Source organism: Myxine glutinosa, chromosome 2, assembly GCF_964187855.1.
Source record: "Myxine glutinosa chromosome 2, kmMyxGlut1.1, whole genome shotgun sequence".
Taxonomy (NCBI): Eukaryota; Metazoa; Chordata; class Myxini; order Myxiniformes; family Myxinidae; genus Myxine; species Myxine glutinosa.
Genome location: NC_136262.1, coordinates 119,776,540 through 119,799,345, shown reverse-complemented (window position 1 = coordinate 119,799,345; position 22,806 = coordinate 119,776,540). Strand labels below are relative to the sequence as shown.

Here is a 22,806-nt window from a genome sequence, read left to right as displayed (position 1 = left end):
TCAAGGGAAATGAGCTTTACTGTCATGACAGGGTGCAAGGTTATTGTACTGGACCTGAATCCAAATAACACAAAACACAGCCCTGATGGAGCAGCACAGAGTTTGGCCAAAATACACAACACACGTAACCAAAACTTTATTTTAGAAGCAGCAACAGCACGATGGACGTGCGCTCGTGACCAGCAGGGTGTGTATTACGTGGACCGCCATTCTGAGCGACAAGTGGCCTGAAGACAAATCTAGCTGCTACATTTGAGATCTTGTAGGGGAATTGTTGATGAAGAATAAGTGATGTGGATTTTTATTTAAAGGGACCATGGTAAAGGGAGGGATAATCGAGACACGAATGGAATATTTTCACAAGGGGCGGAGAAGCAGAGCAGCGGAAGAATGGTGGCTAAGGCACCGAGGCGAGGAGGTCTTGGAGGAAGCTGTCAGCATTGGCAATTTCTTCATTTAAACCTGAAAAGAAAACATTTAATGAGTTTAAATAATGAGTTAATGAGTTTGATTAAAACAGCACTCGGGTGGGAGAGGAGAGGGCGATAATTTTCAAAACAGGAAGTACAATGATAAAAATACACATAACCCATGTAATGTCAGATCTTGTTCATCGGCCCGTGGCATGTAGGGAAAAGAAGGGAGTGGAGGTAGTTTTGAGAGTTGGTACAGCTGATGTGGGGACAATGATCTGCATCTGACAAAAAGTTGGTCTATATGGTTTCATGTGAAGGTTCCTTTCATTGTGCAACGTAACGATGAATAAAAAACATCCGATGAAGAATACAACAAATACGAATACAACTCTGCAGAACATCTCTGTAATTGACCAAAGAGGGCAAATAGGACGAGGGGGTATGAAAGGAACGACACTTCCCCCCCAAGCTCAGTGGTTGTTAAGTGGTTGTCTCAATGGTTGTTATCTCCATATGCAGGTTTTTGGAGGTGGGAGGAAGTTCCCCCAGAACTCAAAATCTCCACCTCCATATTTGGTAAAGGATAATTATTCATGAACCAGATTATGAAACTTCATTCTCACAGCTTTGTTCCAAGGGCTAGTTTTAGAATCCTCCCTGAACCTCTGACAGCCTCCACCTGCAGATTGTTTGTCGTGATATTCCCCGGAATGCTCAGTCAGGGTTTTTCCTGATCATCCCTGTTGCTCCGACTATCACTGGTGCAATTTCAGCTTTCTTCAATTTCCAAGCCCTCTTGACCTCATTTTTCAGATCCTGGTATTTCTGGTATTTTCTTGGTTTCTGAAGCATTTAGTCCAAAATCATTGGGAACTAAAACCTCAATCAACAACGTTGTCTTTTCCATTTTGTGTTTGAGCACTATGTCCGGATGCAATGCTCCACCTGCAATGTCCACACTTGATGGGATCATCTCGTCATGCGTGAGCACAACATGGTCATTTGAAGGATTGGATTTAGTTTGTGTTTTTCCATGATTGTTCTGGGACCGGAATGTTGAAATGTTTACAGATGTGCCAGTGGATTAGTCACTCCACAGACGCTGTCATGTCTTTCTGTGTACAACTGTTCTGACATGAGTTGTTTTTTTTACATCCCCAAAGTATTGTCTTGTCAGTATGTCGGTGTGTACCGGTGTGTACCCCGGTTTAGAATAGGTACACCGTATCCCTGCATGTCGTAAGAGGCGATGAAAAGGATTGGCGTCAGGAAGGGCATCCAGCCATAAAAACATTGCCTCAAAAAGAGAACCATGACAATTACAACAACATATGGGCAGGGCACAGCCCGAAGTACCCCGTGGGGGACCCCACTCCCTCTCGTCAAAACTCAAGGTGGGGAACCCGATCGAAGCAAGGGTGGAAATCACTCCATTTATGACGGCGAAACGTCTGATGCCCGGCATGGAGATCGGTTTCTGAGGTTTGGGACATGGAATGTAGGGACAATGACAAGGAGATCAGGAGAAGTGGTGGAAGTATTGGTCAGAAGAAGAGTGGACATATGTTGTGTGCAGGAGACAAGATGGAAGGGAAGTGGTGTGAGAATGGTGAATGGGAGGCAAGGGCAGAAATACAAGTTTGTGTGGCAAGGGTGCCCGGAAGGCGTGCATGGCGTTGGTGTCCTGTTTTCTGAGGAGTTTGTAGACAGTGTGGTGAGTGTGACTAGAGTGAGTGAAAGGTTGATAATGGTGAAAATGATGATTGGAAAGCTCTTGGTGAACGTCATCTCGGGATATGCTCCGCAGTTTGGTCGGAGCGATGAAGAGAAGGACAAGTTCTGGTGTGCAATAGAGAAGCTGATGGAAAACGTGATAGATGAGGAAGTTGTTGTGGTTGGAGGAGACCTAAATGGACATGTGGGAAGGAGTATGGACGGTTTTGAGGGAGTTCATGGGGGTTATGGATATGGTGTGAGAAATGGCGAAGGTGAAAGGATTTTGGAGTTTGCTGATTTGTTGATTTGTAATACTCAGTTCCAGAAAGAGGATAATAAGCTTGTTACACACACGTCAGGTGGGTCGACGACAACCGTTGACTACCTGCTGGTGCGTAGGAGAGATAGGGGCCACCTCCGGGACACAAAGGTGATCCTGGGGGAGGAGGCTGATTCACAGCACTACTTGGTTGTCTGCAACATAAGGGTGAAAGGTGCGAGGAGAGCTCGGAGGGTGAAGTACCAACCGAGAATGAAGGTGTGGAGGTTGAAAGAGGTGACAGTGAGGGAGGCATTATAAGAGAGGCTGAGTATGGTAGAGGATGATGTGGTTGAGCTTGAACGTGGTTGGATGTCAATGAAAGATAGTCTGTTGGGAGCCGTTGGTGAGGTATGTGGATGGACAAAAGGACCACCGAGGCACTCGGAAACATGGTGGTGGGATGATAAAGTTGGAAAGAAGATTGACGAGAAGAGGAAGAAGTTCAAGGAGTGGCAGAAGGCAAAGGGTATGGGGGCAGAAAAGGCAGAGCATGAAAGTTATAAGGCAGCCAAGAAGGCTGCAAAGAAAGAGGTAGCAAAGGCGCAGGAGGCATGTAGGAAAATGTTCGGAGAACGCTTGGATTCGGAAGAGGGTCAGAAAGCGGTATTCAGGATTGCAAAGCAGATAGCGAAAGAGAGGTGTGATGTGATGGGGGTGAGTTGCTGGAAGGATGAGGTGGGACAAATCGTTGTGGACCCAGATGGAATTAAAGGAAGATGGAAAAGATATATGGAAATGCTGTTGAATACAGAGAATGAATGGGATGGCAACATGGAGAGTAAACCAGTTTTAGGACCGGCAGAGAAGATAACTGAGAAGGAAGTTGAGGAAGCGATAAAAGCAATGAAGAGTAGAAAAGCGGGAGGGCCGACGGGAGTTGTGGGAGATGTGTTGAAGGCAGCAGGAAGTTGGGGTGTGAAGAGAATGACAGAGATCTGTAATCTGGTGGTGAAAGAAGGCCGCATTCCAGTGGATTGGGAATTGAGTACCCCCGTCCCTCCATACAAAGGGAAAGGTGACCCTCTGGACTGTGGCTCGTATCGAGCGATAAAGTTATTGGAGCATGGAATGAAGGTATTGGAAAGGGTGTTGGAGAGGAGGATAAGGAAGAAAGTAAAGATTGACGAAATGCAGTTTGGATGTCTGCCAGGAAGAGGAACGACAGACGCGCTTTTTATTGTGAGGCAGTTGCAGGAGAAGTACATGGAGAAGAGGAAGAAGTTGTTTCTTGGGTTTGTTGATCTGGAGAAAGCATTCGATAGGGTTCCACGTGAAGTAGTGACATGGGCATTGAGGAAGTTAGGAGTGGAGGAATGGTTGATCAGAGTAGTGATGGCAATGTACAAAAGAGTGCGCACAGCTGTAAGGACGAAGGACGGGAACAGTGGTGAGTTTGAGGTGAAGGTGGGAGTGCATTAGGGGTCGGTACGAAGTCCACTACTATTTGTAGCTGTGATGGAGGTGCTGGCTCAGAACGTAAAGGAGGGTTTACCGTGGGAGTTGTTGTATGCAGATGATCTGGTGTTGATTGCAGAAAGTATGGATGGACGGAAGGAGAAGATGAACAAGTGGAAGGAATAATAATAATAATAATAATAATAATAATAAAGGAGTCTTATATAGCCCCATCAAGCAGAGTAAACTACCCTCATGGTGCTTTACATTATCATGCGAACGCACAAACACCGCACACACACACACAAACATACAGACACACCTTGTATGACGAGCGGAATGCGGAAATGCGGAATGTATGGAGACAAAAGGTCTGAAGGTGAATATCGGAAAAAAGAAGGTGATGGCAAGTGGTAAAGCATGTGGTGAGGTGGAAAGAACTGGGAAGTGGCTGTGTGCTGTGTGCAGGAAGGGTGTCGGAGTGAACTCCATTCAATGTGCAATGTGCGCTGTGCGCTGAATGGGTTCATCAAAAATGTAGTGGTTTGAGAGGGTCATTAACCAGTGTGGCAGCTACATTCAAATGTAAGGTGTGCACAGAGGGAGCTGCAGATGGAGGAAATGTTGAGTTGGATCTTGGAGACGGCGTGAAGCTGGAAGGTGTGAAAACATTTTGTTACCTAGGAGACATGCTGAATGGAGAAGGTGGATCAGACTCGGCAACGGTTGCTGGAGTGAGATGTGCATGGAAGAAGTTTCGGGAACTGAGTGGCGTGCTGACGAGGAGGGGAGTGTCGTTGAAGCTGAAGGGAAAGGTGTATGGTGCATGTGTGAATGAATGAATGAATGAATGATCGTTTTAAGGCCATTTTCTCCGCTCGAGTGGGGGTTAGCCTTGCGGGCCCCATGACAATCATGGTTCCCTGTTTGAGGCAATGTTTTTATGGCCGGATGCCCTTCCTGACGCCAACCGTTAGTCGTCTCTTACGATGCGCAGGGATACGGTGTACCTATTCTAAATCGGGGTACACACCGGGATCATTCATCCCAGCAAGCTGGTACTCAATTTGCCGACCTCGGAAGGATGACAGGCTGAGTCAACCCCCCTGGTGTTAATTTAGCGATCGACCGGGATTCGAACCCAGGATCCTAGGATCCCAAGCCTGCACCCTAACCGCTAAGCCAACACCAGGGTATGGTGCATGTGTCAGAAGTGTTATGATTTATGGGAGCGAGACATGGGTAATGAACGTAGAGCAGCAACCAAGGCTGGAAAGGGTGGAAATGCGAATGGTTCGGTGGATGTGTGGAGTATGGTTGAGAGAGAGGAAGACAAATGATGAATTGCGAAAGATGATGGGAATGGAGCCTGTGATTGATGCTGTGAAGAGGAACAGGTTGAGATGGTTTGGTCATGTGTTGAGGAAGGATGAAAGTAACTGGTTGAGAAGAGTGATGGAAATGAATGTAGAAAGAAGTAGAGGACGGGGAAGACCGCAAAAGACTTGGGTAAAGATGGTCGAAGAAGAAATGCGGGCAAGGGGGTTAACAAGGGGAGATGCAGAAAATAGGGCAAAATGGAGAAGATCGTCATGGGGACCATAAGGCTAACCCCCGCTCGTGCAGGGAAAATGGCCTTTAAAATGCCTGTTGTTGCTGCTGTAGTATGTCCGTGTCCGTGTGTATGTGTGTGTATGTGTGTGTATGTGTGTGTGTGTGTGTGTGTGTGTGTGTGTGTGTGTGTGTGTATGTGTATACGTGTCAGTTCGATTACGAGCCTTAACCCATGTAAAAAAAGAAAGAGAAGATTTTTTTTGGAGATCTGAGAACGGATGTTTTAATGTTTTGAGAATTCCCAAATCACAATTTTTTGGTTGTCCGCTGCGTTTTCTCTCAAGTAAACTTCTAGTCTGAAATGACTTTTTTTTTCCCCAAAGATGAAGATTTCATTTTGACGATGCTGGATTTCCAAAATGCTCCTCAAAGTCTTCTTGCACCCATTTCATCGTTTTGTTGGTGTTTCTCTTCTCGTGGTACCACACCACTGCTACCAGCCTCTCTTCCACTGTAAATGGACTGGTGTCTGCCATTTTAGTTCAATATATTATTATTATTTGAAGAAAAAAAAAAAAAAGAAAAAAAAGAACTATAAATACTTGGTATAAACAAATCTTGTACAAGCAGCTAAAACCATGTCCTGAGTCTTGTGACTCACCCTGTCGATGAAAATGGACAAAATGCCAGAAAGCGGCTTGTGCTGGACAACTTCAACACCCAAAGAGCCATGTTGGGCCGATATCTCATGGAGAACCTCTTACCCAGAATCCACCCTTGATCACGGAACAAAAACCGATTTCTAGCCACTTTTCCAATGGCTGCCTATGGCCTAGAGAAACTAGCAGTTATTGAGGTTAAAGGAGGAGGATGCTTTTGATAGGACTAAGTGGAGAGCGGACATCATCCGATCAACCCCTAAATACGGGAAAATTGAGCGAGTGGTAGTAGTAGTAGTAGTAGTAGTTGTACTAGTAGTAGTTGTAGTAGTAGTAGTTGTACTAGTAGTAGTAGTAGTAGTAGTAGGAGCAGCATGGCATTAAATGGTATGTAATTTTAATGTCACAGCACATTTTTGTTTTGTTGCTTGACACAATGAGTGTTCAAATAAATTCCTTCCAGCCCAGCATGTAGTGAGAATGCAATCTCTACCAAAACTTAACGTTTAGAAACGCCAGTCCGTGTGGAACAAGGTGAGCGCCTTACCAACGGCGCCCAGGAATTCCGACAGGCTGCCGGCCGGCATGAACTGGTCTTGTAACGCACGGAGAGCCTTCTCTGTACCCTCCAACAATACGACGTCGTTGTACCTTATATACTCAGCCAGTGCGAAGGGCCAGCCACCTTCTGAGGACCGAACTGGAGCTCGCTGTGGGAGAGTTGAGGGGAGGGGTGAGAGTACGGTGAGAGCATGTTTCCCAAAAGCTAACTACCTTCGCTCGGGTGCAGAGTGTTCAAGCCAGTATCTTAAAGTTCCAGTCTTCGCCACGCGTTTCTGCCTTAACGGCATCAGGAGGACAGAATAACAAGGTTTAAAAAATGGCCTGCTTGTTCACCCCCTGGGTCCTTCTACCCCATTCCCACCACCTCCTGAACTCCCTCATTCTTCCTCCAAGTGCCATTCCCTGCTATCGGTGTTTCCCCACTTTCCACTGTGCTCATTCCGTTTTGTCTTAAAGTTCTTCAATAAGCCTTAACGTTGCATTCAAATTTTTAAAAGGCTTTGGACAAGGCCCAGATACTGTTTCATTTCACGTTACATGAAAGGTACTCCAACATGTAATCAGTGATGTCATATTGGATCGACCAATCAACAGAAAGAGAAAAGGAGTCGTTCGGTCCCAGATTTTCACCAACGTTCAATTTACACCACGAAGTGTGTATGCAATAGTCCTTGTGTGCAAACAGCTTTGGGCCTTGCCTATGCCACATGTCTGCACTAACTGTGCCACCTGTACCACAAGGTTCTGTCGTACAATCAAAATACACGATACCCTGCCAAAAAGCGAAGACGACGGTCCGACACCAACTACATCATATATGTAGTTGGTGTCAGACCATTACATCTCAATGAGGTTTACACACACCATCCATTAATTACAGGAAACCACATTGCAAATACCCACCAAAAACATTGTTTGGCATATTTTGTATCCACAAGCACGTACCTGAAATACCACATCGTAAAGTAGATGGATCATTCCCCAGAAGAGTAATGCCGGCCGATAGACACCAAACTCCAGTGGAGTTGCATCTGAGAGTCTGTCACATTGGGTGGAGGAATGGAAAAGGAGGAAGTTTACAACCAAATAATTACTGAGAATGGCCGGACATGGCGGCCCTGCGTTGGATTGGCATCCCCAATAAAGCACGATTATTCTCGACAAAACGCGAATACCGTTCTACTCGCGAGAATAGTCACCCCCAGGAACCGCGCGAGGCCACAATAAGTAAAACAGAGTCGGCAATTCAGGGACTTCTGCATTACATCACTCGTAAGGGCGTCAGCTGAAGGCTTCGATTACATTCCGGATTAAGACTTGGCCGGACATCATTAAAAATAAGATGGAATCAAGGTGGCTTCGTTTTCTCATCAGTTAAATAAAAAGCCACACACACACCTGCGTCAAATATAAATTTGGGGAGGAGGAGGGAAAGAGGTGAAGTACATTTCCAAAAATTCAACTTCCAGCACAGAATCGAACTTGAGCTCATCGACAAGGACATCGACAAGGACAAGGACACTCAAAAAAGGGGCGGTTGCCCTTCCAGACGACTATCAGCAGATCAGAAAATAGTGACGGTGATAATATTGCCCCGTGTCACACACACATTACAGGTTAGAGCAAGGCCGCGTGTGGGAGTCGTACCTGGTACAGCCTGACGGGGAGCAGTGACGAGCATGAGCGAGCACGAGTAGCCGACGAAGGAAAAAAATTCTGTTTGTGAGCCAAGCTGATGGAGGAAGGACGTGAAGAGCAAGGACGGCATAATATAGGGGGCCCTCGACTTCAAAGGAATTTTCAACCCAAGACTCTGGTCCCGACTCCAGGAACGACTGGACGGCTTTGTCTTCTCTCGCCGTGGTTCGAGTACTATGGATGAGCAGGAACAACGGCAATTTAGACATCTTCAGGTATACATGGACAACTGAATAGAGATACGTAGATGATCAATCTATTCTGGTATCTGATTGGTGTACCCATAAATATGTTCATCAGAAGAAACCAAAAAAATAAAATAAAATAAATACCTTTTTCATCAAATGTTAAAGTTGACAGTACTCTCCAATTATTTTACAAAGGGTTGAAACATCGAAACCGAATAAAAGCACAAATCCAATCAACATCAACATCAACATTGCAGTTATCATCGTCAAGGTCCAACACACAACAGAACAGCAGGCCACACCGGGACATGTCGTGAAACTTTACAGGACAACGAACCTTTTCTTATCAAATATTGCTCCCTGTGCTTTGTCTTCCGTCCCTCCCCAGGATGCACGTGCTTTTCCAGTAACCCCTTCCTGGTTAAACTTCCAAAATCCAGGCTGACTGCACACCTGAACTCTTTTATTCCTCGCTTGTCCCATCTATGGAACGACCTAACAGAGGCTGTTCTGTCTCACTCTTCCCTTCAGGACGTAAACCAGGCAGCGCACCACTTCACGTCAACCTCCATCCTGACCTACTATCTTTAATACCCCCGTTAACCTTTCCCAACAACAACCATTTTACTTGCTCGTTTCAGTATTTCCTCCTCTCCTCCCTTCCTGTTCATTCCCTTAAAGGAACACAACCATGATATTTTTTGAATAGATATGTTTAGAGGATGATATCCCTGACCCATTCGCACAAATATATATATATTTTTTGGGAGAATAATAAGCCGGATATTCGTGTTTTAAAATCGAGCTACTTTTACTTCCGTAATGCAAATGAGCTACTTCTGTCGATTCGCATGACATCACAGGGGCACGACTCATTTACGGACGTGTATGTCTGCGTTTCATCACAAGTTATTGTTGCGTTCAAGACCGATGTGTCAAGCTGTTTTTAAATGTTCGAATCATTGAGAAATTTGCCCACAGAACTCAGAAGTCGTTATTTACATCCCTGACCCACGAAAAGATCCTTAACTTTGTGCTTTGTGGTTGAGAAATCTAGGGACAACCAAATTCAACATGAAAACGTAGCTTCATTCAAAATATAGTGTTGCTTGTGAAGACCGCTTCAAGCCGTCAACGTTCATATTTGATAAACAGGCGATGACTACCTGGTAAACGAGCCTCGGAAATTGCTGAAACAGAATGCCATACCGACACTTACCAGGTGAGAGTTACCTGTTGAATTGAAGCCAGGCCCATGTGAGCTAAGCTCATAGCTAATCCTCAAGTAGATATCTATATCACTAGAATACGAGCAGAGCCGACCTGTGGCCTGTCGCTTCGCTAAAGGACCAATTAGTCTTCCTGTTTGCCAAAAAATACTATATTGGTTCACTGTGTCTGTATTGAGTCTGCAGATCAAGATAACTCGACCAGCATATGGGAATATTTTATGAAGTTATTGAAGTGCCATCAGGTCTTTTATTGGTGGGTGGCTCATTGTGGTTTCGTTTGGTATATTCCCAGAGGGCAATGTGCATTCTCGTAAGATAGCCGATCAATCTCCCACGAGCGAGCCAGAGATCCTGCACCGCGCGGTCTTCCATATAAATGTTGTTGTTCTGCACTAACTGGCCCACAGCACGGTGACAGTCAACGGAACCTGCAGGAGCAGCCTGCGAACGTGCCGCTACGGCCTAGCCTTCAGGTTTGGTTGCTTTACAGCCTCAAGTGACTGGCGTGTAGTTTAGGTTTACCCACCTCACTTTTTACTACTTCACCACTGTGGTCCAACTGTTCGACACGTTGCTCTGTGCAGGTTGTAACACATTGCTCACTTCGATTCCAATCCTGCATGTCACTTTGCTAACAGGTTTAATTTAAAAAAAAACAGACATTGACATTTCCCAACACCCCCCTTCTCTCCCCCCTGCCATCAATCGTTCACCCCAACCCCCCTCACCTCAACCAACGGGTGGCTTAACGTGGACGTTACAAATGCAGACACTAAAATGTTTTATTTTTCAAACCACTTTCCCCATAGCTAGTCGATCATATAACTTTAAATTTTGCAACAACCAATTAAGCGGTTCAAGAGAAGGAATTTTTTAAAGGTTTTTGTTAAATACAACATGGCTGCCAAACCACATAACCGATGATGTTTCAGTTATTGCCCCGGTATCCACGTGGGTAATCGATGATATACTTATCGTTTCGGATCCATTGGTTCAGTAGGGCCGAATGACAGGGACGGAGGCCAAACTGATTACTTCCATTTTTGTGCTAATGGGTCAGGGATATCATCCTCTACACATATCTCTTTAAAAATTCTCATGATTGTGTCCCTTTAATGTTTGCCCCTCCTGCTCTTCCATAAGCCACATTCCTGTTAAAAAAGAAAACCTGGATAGGTTACCACACTGACCAGATCCTTTCCCTGATCTACGGCATCCTCCGACAGAGTAGTGGCATCAAAAGTCACAATGGTATTTTTGATGTCCAGCAGTGAATGCTGACAGAGAGGATAGCCGGCTATCGTGTCAGCCCTCAAATCTAATACCAGTTTGAAACTCAAATCTAATAACTTAATAAAAGAAGAAACCATTCGGATTATTAAATAAATTCTCCGCTGTTCCTGCACTTACGTGTTCATGACGTAGAGTGCCGTGTGCACGAGGTAAGGTGCGAGGTTTAAGTTGCTCTGCCTCCCTCCTCCTCCCGTATCGGAGCTAAACGACTGCTCGGTGGCGAAGCGCAGCAGCAGCAGCTTGAGGTCATGCACACTCAACTGGTAACTTGGCTCTCTCTGTCCTGTGCTTTCCTGGAGGTACGTATTGTGCCTGTGGAGTAACATGGGAGATGATGAAAGGAAACGGAGATCAGGTGGAAAGGAGGGTGAGAGAAAACAAAAGGTGGAAAAATGGTTGGTATTCCCACATGATGGAGAGATGAGGGGGGGGGGGGGGGGGGATGGGGAGGGCGGAGGGATGTAAGGGGTGGAGGGGCGGAGGGATGTGGGGTTTCAAATTAATTAGAAAACGAACGGACATTAGATCACAATACAATATGTAATTTAGTAATTACAAACATAGATATCTTTACTATAATTGTGTAAAATTAGAGATCAAATTAGAATTGGATGATAATAAAACTACGCAATGAATTGTTCAGTATATTATCCTTCATTTATGAACAACACAAATCTATCGGTTTGGTGGGACAAGGTAGGCTCACAAATATCCTTGTTCAAACGATGTGGTGACCACACAGTACTGGACTCTGGAAAGGGCAGAAGAAGAGCAAGAAAAAAGAATACAAAAGAAGATGATCACGAAGAACAAATAGGAGGATGAGGTGTGCATGGAGGTGGGAGTAGGGGTGAAGGATGATAGGGAAGAGGATGAGGAGGGATAATAAGAGGATCAGTTGGTGGAAGAGATGGTGGCTGAAGAGGATAAGGTGTGAGCGAAGGATGAGGGGTAGAGGGATGAGGAGGGGGAGAAGGATGAGGAGGGGAAGAAGATGAGGAGAGGGGAGAGGGGAGGGTGGATGAGGAGAGGGGAGGATTGATGATTGGGGGGGAGGAGGAGGAGGAGGAGGAGGAGGAGGAGGAGGAGGAGGAATTGAACTGTGCCTGTTGGCCAAGGTAGTGTAACATGCTACAGTCACTCCCATCCCCCCCCCCCCCACCCCACCCCATCAATTTCTTTGCTTGTTTTCACCTGTGGAACCTCATGACGGATCCTACCTATAGGGTGCACCAAAATGTTATGAAAACTAAATTATATAAACATTCTCAATGATAAACTTTTACACAATAAAAACGAGAAATTACCAGCTCGAATTATAAAAAAATCTAATAATACAAAGTAATGAAAACAATTTTAGTAGCTCAGCAAAGCAAGTATTAATGGTAATTACCAAAAATGCCGAAGGCCTATTTGTAGAAATGCAGTGTGTGTAAAAAAAAATCAATTAAAAACAACACCTGGCCAGGCAGGTGGCGAATGCAGATTCAGGAACCGAGGGTCCCCACAGTGGAAGTAGACCGTTGCACTTGGTGTTAGCATTTTGCAGTGCGGCGCTCTCCCACTCCTCACGGCCTCTAGCTAGCCTACGGACCCACAACGCAGGAGGTTGGTACACCACGTCATGAAGAGGTGTTTGATTAAAATCAGACGTTGGGATACAAAATATGTAAAAATAAGGAGAAAGACTTTAAAATAAACTAGAACGACACTCTGACGTCACGACGTCGACCGATATGCCTCTCTGCCACATTATTACATCATGATACATACTTGTACCAAGTTTGATTTAAATCCATTCAACTGTTCTAAAGTATAACATTTTTACCTGACATGACCTCTGACCTATTGATGCCATAATCCAATCAGTTCGTCTTTGCATCATATATACTTATCCCAAATTTGTTCAAAATCCCATCACTTGTTCACAAGTTGGCGAAGCAACATAATTTTTACTTAACATGACCTCTGACCTTTGACCTCTTGACCCCAAAATCCAATCAGTTTATCCTTTCATTATAATATATAATTATACCAAGCTTGGTGAAAATCCCATGACTGGTTCACAAGTTAGCACGGTAAGAGAATTTTTTACCTGAAGGGGACGTCTGACATTTGACCTAAAAATCGAATGATTTGATCTTTACATGATACATACATGCCCCAAGTTTGACTAAAATCCCTTCAGCCGATCTCAAGTTATCGCGGTAATAAAACCTACCACGGACGGACGGACAAACTGAAAACATAATGCCTCCTATGACTTCATCGGCGGAGGCACAAAAAAGAATAAGTAAAATGAAGGGGCTCACCGAACGGCAGCGAGGTGGCAATCATAGTGAATGATGTTGAAATGGCACACAGTGCTGTAACCTTGCTGTTTGCGTGACTTGGTTTCAAACTCCTCCAGAGGGACGCGTTTGGTGAACGTGTAGATCCCAAGCACTTTAGTTTGCTGTTGGTGCAAAGTGGGGAGGGACAGCCATGAGTGACGACAAAACCAAAGGTCATGTAACAACGTACATTTCGAGTTTCCATTTAGAATAAGGACAATCTCAAGTCTCGATCTTAAACATTCATGCTCTGACGTTCCGTTCCATTCATTGCTTTGATGTACCCAATCTACACCTCACCTGGAATTTGTAACCCTCACGACAAATACAGCAGGTGAGGCCAGGCTCCTCAATCAGTTCCTCCATCTGCTTCAGCATGGTCGTCTTAGTCACAACTTGGCCCTTCTCGTTGGTCTGGGTGCATGGTGAAAGGAAGTGGGTAGAAGTGATGGATGTCCAAGCAGGAATAAGATCAGCGATGAAGTAGAGGAGCCCAATCAATCAATCAACAATGGTTTATTACAAAAAGACTTTTGCAGCAATGGCTGAATTAGTCAATTTACAAATACTGCACGGATAAGAACAAAAAAATAAAAATGGGTCAAACATAAAATGGCAAATAAATAAGATAAAAGTGCCGTCCAAACCAATAATAATAATTAAAAAACACAGATATCTAACAAAACACAATAGGTGTCAAAGACACATAGTAAACAAGATGGCTGCCAAACCATGTGACCAATAACGTTTTAGTTATGACCTTTGTATCCTCATGGGTGGTGGATAATATACTTAAAGTTTTGGCTTAATTGGTGCAGCGGTTTGAGAGAAGATGTTTCTAAAAGGTTCAATAAAGGTTTTACCTTCAATCCAACATGACTGCCAGACCATGTGACCTATGATGTTTTAATTTTCAAACTACTTTACCCATGGCTAGACGATCATATAGCATGAAATGTTGAATCAATCCATAAAGCGGTTCAAGATAAGGATTTTTATTTTTGGTTTTTATCAAATATAATATGGCTGCCAAACCACGTAACCAATGACGTGGGTAGTCAATGACACACTTAACATTTCGGATCCATTGGTTCAGCGGTTTGAGGGAAGATGTTTTAAAAGTTTTGCCTTCAATCCAACATGTCTGCCAGACCATGTCTCCTCTATGACTGAAATTTTCAAACTGCATTCTTCATGGCGATTCGATCATATTTATGAATTTTCACATTGATCTGTTAAGCAGTTCTGGAGAAATGTTTTACGTTTTTATTTTCAATCTAATATGGCCACCATACCATGTGACTGATGACTTCATAAATTTAATTTTTTCACTCACATCGGGTTGTAGATCAGATACTGCATATCAAATTCAGAATTTAAAATCATTAACACCCTATATACTCCATGGGGAGTTGATGACATATGCTAAGTTTGAAATTTTTCGTTGAGCGGTTTCTGAGATGTCCATTTTTTCCCTTTAATCCAATATGGCTGCCAGACAATCGTTTATTTATTTATTTTACGAATAAGCACTGACAACAAAAATCAGTGCCCACTTGTAAAAACGAAACAATCTTCCTGCTGAAATGGACAAAATCATGAATATACTCGGTGACAATGGTTATTCGGAGTATACAGTGCGCATTCAGCAAGTATTCAGACCCCTTCACTTTTTTCACATTTTGTTAAGTTGCAGCCTTATGCTGAAATCGTTTAAATTCATTTTTTCCCTCATCAATCTACACTCAATACCCCATAATGACAAAGAGAAAACAGGATGTTAGAAAGTTTTGCAAATTTATTAAAAATAAACTGAAATATCACATTGACATGAGTATTCAGACCCTTTGCTATGACACTTGAAATTTGGCTCAGGTGCCTCCCATTTCCCTTGATCATCTTTGAGATGTTTCTACACCTTGATTGGAGTCCACCTGTGGTAAATTGAATTGATTGGACATGATTTGGAAAGGCACACGCCTGTCTATATAAGGTCTCACAGCTGACAATGCATATCAGAGCAAAAACCAAGCCATGAGGTCGAAGGAACTGCCTGCAGAACTCAGAGACAGGATTGTGTCGAGGCACAGATCTGGGGAAGCCTACAAAAAAAATTCTGCTGCATTGAAGGTTCCCAAGAGCACAGTGGCCTCCATAATTCTTAAATGGAAGAAGTTTGGAACAACCAGGACTCTTCCTAGAGCTGGCCGTCCGGCCAAACTGAGCAATTGGGGGAGAAGGGCCTTGGTAAGAGAGGTGACCAAGAACCCGATGGTCACTCTGGCTGAGCTCCAGAGATCCTGTGTGGAAATGGGAGAAACTTCCAGAAGGACAACCATCACTGCAACATTCCACTGATCTGGGCTTTATGGCAGAGTGGCCAGACGGAAGCCAAACAGTTCAATCTTGGTTTCATCAGACTACAGAATGTTGTTTCTCTCAGTCTGAGAGTCCTTTAGGTGTTTTTTTGCAAACTCCAAGCGGGCTTTCATGTGTCTTTCACTGAGGAGAGTCATTGCTGGGAGTCCCTTCCACGTTTAAAGTTTTGCATCGATCGGAGAAGCAGTTGCAGAGAAAACCATTTCTAAAGCGAAAATATATAGGCATGGATGGACACACAGATACACAGACAGACAGACAATGGTGTTGTAATAGTCTCGCAACCCCTTTGGGGCAAGATTTATAAAGAAGAGACAATCACACAGGGTGGTGTTGTTCCTAATGGTCGTGAATGACCATTCACACATGACATCCGAACATGGCTGCACAAATATGTTGAAAGTTGCACAAACTGTCACCCACACAGCAAATACTGAGATAGCAAGTAGTGTAAACCTGATGCCAAGGAATACTCAAGAAGAGCAGACCACTTTCAACTTGCAGTTTAGGGAGGAATTTGGTCATAACTTGCCTCATCGAAATACACCATTGGATCTTTAACGTCCACCAAATAATGCTGGATGATGAGATGTTCGGAGTAATATCCATCTAATGGGAAGTATACTCATTGATGCAACACCCAGCCTGTGAAGCACCGACCCTACAGTTTATAGTTGGTTACGTGCCCTACCTCCGCACCATCCTGTCGGACAGTGTGATGTTGAACATGCACCGTGTTGCTATAACAGAAAGTGTGAACAAACAAACAGCAAAGTGTCCATTCCCTCTTTTGAGAACGTCATCCCTCTCCCCATCTCCCACCCCAATGTCAGACTCACCGTCATTCCTAAGGTTCCCAGGGCTTTTTGCCTCATTGCCATTGCGAGACGCTTTTTCTCCGCACGAGTCTCACGCCTTGCCGCCTCAATTCCTCTCCGTGCCTCTGCATATGAGCGTAGAGCCTCCAGAAGGTTCTCGGCCAAAGTACCAATACCCTCTTCACTGGAGACCTGCTCGAGCTGGTGCAGCCACGGAATGGCTTTCTCGGATATCACGGCCTGCGATGGGTAGGGAGGGATAGCGATGCCTCAGATGCAACAGAAAGGGTAAAATGTTGAAAGGAAAAAGCGACATTTGAGCATGACTTACCTGAGTTGGTGGGTGTTGGGTTGCCAAACCAGTCAGAAGTTTAACCACAAAAGGAAGAGCTGGACGTGATAGGAACCCTTTCCACACATCGGACTCAATGCTGAATGGAAGACAGTGGCTGTGCGTCAGAATAAAGGTTAACAGCATCATAAAGTGTTGGTGGCATGAGGTGTGCTCATTAATCGGCCCAATCAGGTAGGTTCACACAACCACACATCCCTCCGAATACAACCAGGTGCTTCGGCCTAGTAGGCCCAGTTAAAAAAGCCAACTCCCATTGTTGCTGGCATATCGCCCAAAAATAGTCAAACTTGTCGTAAAAGGAATTTTTCTTTGGCAAGACCCACTCCATCGATTCAGATTGTTGAGCTTTTCTATTCTTTTTCAGTATTTTTTTTACGATTACTCTATCCAAAGCCATTTCTATCCACAAGTCAGGTCAAAATGCTCGGCTTCATCAAGACGAGACTTTGGAATTCTATTTGATACTGCACGGGCTCATCAGGCCATGCCTTCACTCGGGTCTGTACAAAAGATGGCTCCCAACAGCTATCCAGATTCACACTACCCGAGTCTCGCTTGGGCCACTCCTTGGCCTCGACCTTGCAAATGGCCCACGGCTCCTGCCGGAATGGCTGCTCATGGGGGTTTAAAGAAGAAACACTCGGAAAATGCCCAACAAAGAAAAGGAAAAGAAGATTATTACATCAGCGTTATGTGAGGATAAAGCAATAATCATGTCACGTAGAAAACTAATGGGAGTAATACCAGGTGAGTGCAAGCTGGCATATCCGATGTCTCCTAATTCAGACGGGCAATGACCCATTATCATAAAAAGACAAATTTTTGGATATAATCAACATTCACGAGGAGGAAAATCCTGCAATCTTTAAAATTTGCATCCAATCCATCAAGACAATCCCTACAAACCTCTTGTGGTAATTTGAGACGATTTACCATTTTATCAAACGATTCTGGATGTCTATGTCATAGATCGGACGTCATCAAAACCAAGTTAGCCATTCGACTCGCACATATAGAGTCAGAATAACAAAGCGACTCTACTTTTTATCCGCTGGGATGTGGCTCTCCAAGTAACGAAGGGCTCCTTGCACGATGTCACTGCTCAGAATAAGATCCTTGAGCTGGCGTCCAGGCGCACTGTTCTTGATGCCCACGGCAATGCGGCAGAAACAATCGAGGTGTGCTTGCTCTTCAGCACTGTGTTCCTCATCATATCTGCACAAGGAGGAGCAGAAGGAAAAGAGGGGAAGGGTGGTTTAGACATGAGGGCAAAATCAAGTGGGGAAAGGGGAGGAGAAGGGGATGAGGCTCGGTCACTAGACCGAGTACAAATGCAAAAAACGGATGCCAACCTATCAAAGTCACAGCAGGGTTTGAAGCGGTTGAGTAGGATGAGCATTTTGTCACGCTCCCCAAACGCCAAGCACGGCAGAATGCGTAGCACTCCCTGCTGCACGCTCGGCTTGGATCGCACAAAGGTAGAGTTCATCTGTTGGAGAAGCATTTCGAGCTGCTCTCTCTCCCCCGAGAGCACTGGGCTACCCTGTCGATGGGGGCGAAAAAGCAGAACAGTTAGGATGGCAGCGTCTATGGCTTAACCTGTCAGCGACTCATAGAGATGGGAAGGTGAGAGCAAAGGTAGTAGGTTGTAGACAGCAACGGCCCAGAGTGGCACTAGCGTCCTGACTTAGGAGCGTTAAAGTGGAGCCCAGAACCATCTTCCACTCTCCGTGTCAGGATTGCTGGTCTTACTTTCTGTCTCACTCAAACTATAGATACCGGGCTAGCTTCAATCTTTCTCGCAAACAAACATCACACACTTTTCATCATACACTTTTCTTCTCTTTTATTTAATTAAGACCTGGCCTTGATGAGGGCTGTATATGCCTGGAGCCTCCAACATAAAATAAAAAAAGAAAGAACGTGTGCTCCACTCACTCTCTCTTCGGAAGCTGGCTCTGCATTGGCTTCATCCAGAATGGTTTCCATTATCGATAAGACCTGTTCGGCGATGGCTGCACCACCACTACTACTGCTTTCTTGTTCAGCGAGAAGAGCCTGGAATAGTAATGGAAGGGGAAATAAAGGCAAACGTACACAGATCACCTTCAGCAAGTGCAATCTATCGATGCAGTACTTCGTCACACAATGTGCATCGGTGATTGGCAAATAAAGTGTTAACGTCCACCATCAGCAAAGCTTTTCAATGAATGATTTTACTCCGAATCTCAAACAACCACGTGACCTTGTTACTGTCAGTTTGGTACTTCCATGTTTTTAACCACACACATGGTCACCCTGCTGGAACAGTTGTAATCCAGGAGACAAGTTGTGAAACTCACAATGAAGAAACAATAATATAAAATAAAAAAATCTGGGGCTGGTAAGTGGGAGCGCTCTTTTCTCCAACCACATTTTAACCACACAACTGCAAATGAGACTCGACGCACGTGGCACTTTACCTGCACGACCACTCCCATCCAAACGCCCCGCAAAAGGCAAAAATTGGTCTTTGTACCATTCATCATGTATGGAAGAACTGATCAAACCAAACGATTTTTAAAAGGAGCACGGAAGGAAAGAATGTGAAGTGAACCAGAAAGAAGGCGAGGATATGCAAATGAGCAAATGAAGGAAGCAAAGTGCTTGAGTGCAGGTGCATGATAGGATGATCGAGGGAAGCAAGGTCCTGGAGTATAATTATACAAGTTACGTATCAGAGACGGTACCAGGTTAAGAGTGGCCAGGAGCACGTTTAGAGTGCTGGCGCCTGGTCGGGCAAGGTCTCTTCTATTCACACGAACCTTCACGCAGAAACCCAACAACTTGAGCAGAACCTAAAGGACCGAGGGATGAGTAGAACAAGACAAGCAACGAGCATATTTAATAAATACAGGAAGTTCTCTGACAATGTCATTGAAGTGTCCCGAAAAACTGCCGTGACGTAGGAAACGATGTTGTTGGAAACAATTTTTCCCATAATGTAAATAACATTTAATACGTCCCAAGTCGAAAGTGTTTTGCTCTAAAAACACATTTAATAAGTCCAAAAAAGCATATTTTTGTACCTTTACATTCAATAACATCCTAATCATAAAATAAAATACCCAACAAACAAAATAAAAACATAAAGTAACATGTAAAGTAATGTACAGTACTGTATTCACTGACAATGTCCATAGATGGAGCTTGTGGAAGTGGAGTGGGAGGGAAAATGGTGGGGGAGTGGGAGGTAAAATGGTGGAGGAGTGGGAGGTAAAATGGTGGGGGAGTGGGAGGTAAAATGGTGGGGGAGTGGCTTAATGGAAGGGCGAGGAGGATGGAGCAGGATCCACCTCCCCGTCATCGTCAACGCTGTCGTTCTTCCTGGGATTGTTCACTGGCCATTTTGTCCACATTAAAAATTTTGTTTATAGGGTAATTAGCAGGATGTTTATCACTCATGTTTAACAGAAATTAACTTCACAAAAAAAGAGCATAGTTTATCGGGTGGTTTCTGAAGACAGATTAAGAGTGTGCGGGTCAGGGAAGTGTTCTTTTTAGGAACAACAGCAACAACTACCGCATTTGGTGGTAATTCTACCCCCCCAAGCCCTCTCCCTCCCACAGATCTCCCGATGTCCCTGCTCTCCATCTTGTCTCCCGCTCCCTTTATCATACGTTTTATGTTAGTTTTTTTTTTGTGATCAATGTTAGCTCTAATGTTAGCTCTTGATCTTGTATACAAAAAAAAATAAAAAAATCCTGTGTATGGATGTATGTTCCGCTGCCATTTTTCAGACTTATTTCCTTTAAAATGCGTTTTCTTTGCAACTGTTGGGTGCGATTGACATGTAATTTTCACCATAGGTGCGCCTCCTCCTGCATATTTAAAAAATAATAACTACGACATCATAGGTCACGTGGTGCAGACCCCATATTGGCAAAACCGAAAAACTTTGCACCTCTTTGCATCTCCGAAACCACTCAATGGAAAACAAGTACAAAAAGTTTTAATTAAAACAAAAGCCGCGTCGATGTTACACAATGCCTAGATGCAGCTGTGCCGAAAACGTCGATGTTATAGGCACAGGACATTTCTATTCATTCGATTACTTGATGTTATTTTTGTGCAAAGTGAAAATATATCTCGGCAATTTCCCGTGTGTGGCGACGAAATTTAATATATCTCGGCATTTTCCCGTCTGTTATTTCAGGCGGTGTATGATTGACCATGCCGCGATTTAAAAAAAATATATCTCGGCAATTTCCCGTGTGTGGCGACACGTGAACGAAGCTATGCTCCTCTCTCCACATTATTGTGACGACGTATAAATTAAATATTTCATCGTGACGATTGTCATCAAATGGACGAATTTTTAATATATCTCGGCATTTTCCCGTCTGTTATTTCGGGCGGTGTATGACTGACCATGCCGCGATTTAAACAAAATATATATATCTCAGCATTTTCCCGTCTCTTATTTCGGGCGGTGTATGACTGACCATGCCGCGATTTAAAAAAAAAAAATCTCAATGGACTTGAAGTTACAGGCCTTTGAGAATTCATTTCGTTCTATAAAGGGCAACTTTCATCGGATTTTCTTCCCGTTTTTTTTCAACCAAGTCTAAAACGATGTTAGCGACTGTGAAAAATGAAATGATATATCGAATTTGATTTGAAATAAAACTGTGTGAGAGAGGAAGACACCACGGGCCTACAAAACAGGCCTCAAAGCTATGCGAGTTAATAAAATGGTGGATATTTGTTTATATGAAGGCTCTCCCAGAATGGGTGGAGCTATGGTTCCCAGAATGGGTGGAGCTTTGAGGTTTTGTCTTCTCTGCAAGAACAAGAAGAAGAACAAGAAGAACAACAACAACAGCAGAGGGCACTCTATGAGCAGCGTCTGCGAAGCGGCTAAAAATTGAAAGGTGGCTCATTGTAAAACACTCCCCATGGGGAATAACATATGTAAATTATGATGTCATAGGCGCCTTCATTATGACGTCATAAATTGACAAGTAGAGTGCCTCAGCCGATGAGTATGAAATTTCTTAAGCGTGATCGAAGGATAAATTGGTCGAGAAAAAAAATTGATGACGTCATTGGTCATGTCATTCGACAGCCATATTTTTACGGTGTATCCCTTAGGGCAATGCCGTCTGGAACAGTGTTTGTCTGTCTGTCTGGTGTATGTTTGTATGTCTCTCACCAACGTCCACCAATCAGAGCTGAAGCCCCGTCACACCTTGACGATTTAGCCAGCGTATGCCGACGTATCAAAATTGAGTGCTGGTGTGAGTCATACGCTGGCATACGTCGACAAATTTTGTGCATGCACGAAATTTGTCGACGAGCTCGGCGTACTACGACATATGCCAGCGTGCTCTTAACGTAGCCAAATTTTTCATACGTCGGCATACGCTGGCTAAAACGTCAAGGTGTGACAGCGGCTTGAGGATCTGTTCACAAGCCAGAGAGGGCGACAGCAGATCCTCCAATCAGCAGATCTAAGCCCGGCTAAGCCGTTGTTAGACTATCGATCTTGTTTGTGGTCGTTCATGTACACTTTATTACTCGATATGTTCATACTGCTTGTGTGAACTAATTAATATCCTTTATGTTATGTATAATTTTGTTCATTCCAGAATAAACGGCATTCTTTGAGAAAGTTATCAAGTTTATCTTCATACGCCCGTTAGCATAGTACAGGTCACCAAGCCCTTGTACAAGGGTTGGGTGGAGTAATGGCGGCGGGGAGGGGAGGGGGGATGGGATGGGGCGGGGGAGGCAGATGTTATGGAGCTATACAGGGGAGTAGGGGATGTTTCCAGTGGCTTTGTGAAAAGCTATTAGCCAATGAACACTTTGTTTACTTCTATAATAGTCACAATAGTTACA

The 22,806-nt window shown here is 44.2% G+C and overlaps 1 protein-coding gene across 1 annotated transcript in view; it reads right to left on the bottom strand.

Annotated features, from left to right (window-relative positions):
• Positions 1–22,806, bottom strand: part of UBR4 (ubiquitin protein ligase E3 component n-recognin 4) — a 203,382-nt gene continuing 180,576 nt past the window's right edge. Inside the window, exons 95-108 of the mRNA XM_078771567.1 lie at positions 19,652–19,759; positions 18,861–18,980; positions 18,275–18,465; positions 17,964–18,137; positions 16,899–16,998; positions 16,589–16,807; positions 13,671–13,784; positions 13,350–13,492; positions 12,498–12,623; positions 11,155–11,349; positions 8,274–8,498; positions 7,572–7,665; positions 6,610–6,772; positions 1–462 (exon numbers count right to left, since the gene is read on the bottom strand). Of these exons, the coding sequence (XP_078627693.1) occupies positions 398–462; positions 6,610–6,772; positions 7,572–7,665; positions 8,274–8,498; positions 11,155–11,349; positions 12,498–12,623; positions 13,350–13,492; positions 13,671–13,784; positions 16,589–16,807; positions 16,899–16,998; positions 17,964–18,137; positions 18,275–18,465; positions 18,861–18,980; positions 19,652–19,759 (2,037 nt within the window). The 3' untranslated portion in view covers positions 1–397. The remainder of the gene's footprint in view (positions 463–6,609; positions 6,773–7,571; positions 7,666–8,273; positions 8,499–11,154; positions 11,350–12,497; positions 12,624–13,349; positions 13,493–13,670; positions 13,785–16,588; positions 16,808–16,898; positions 16,999–17,963; positions 18,138–18,274; positions 18,466–18,860; positions 18,981–19,651; positions 19,760–22,806) is intronic.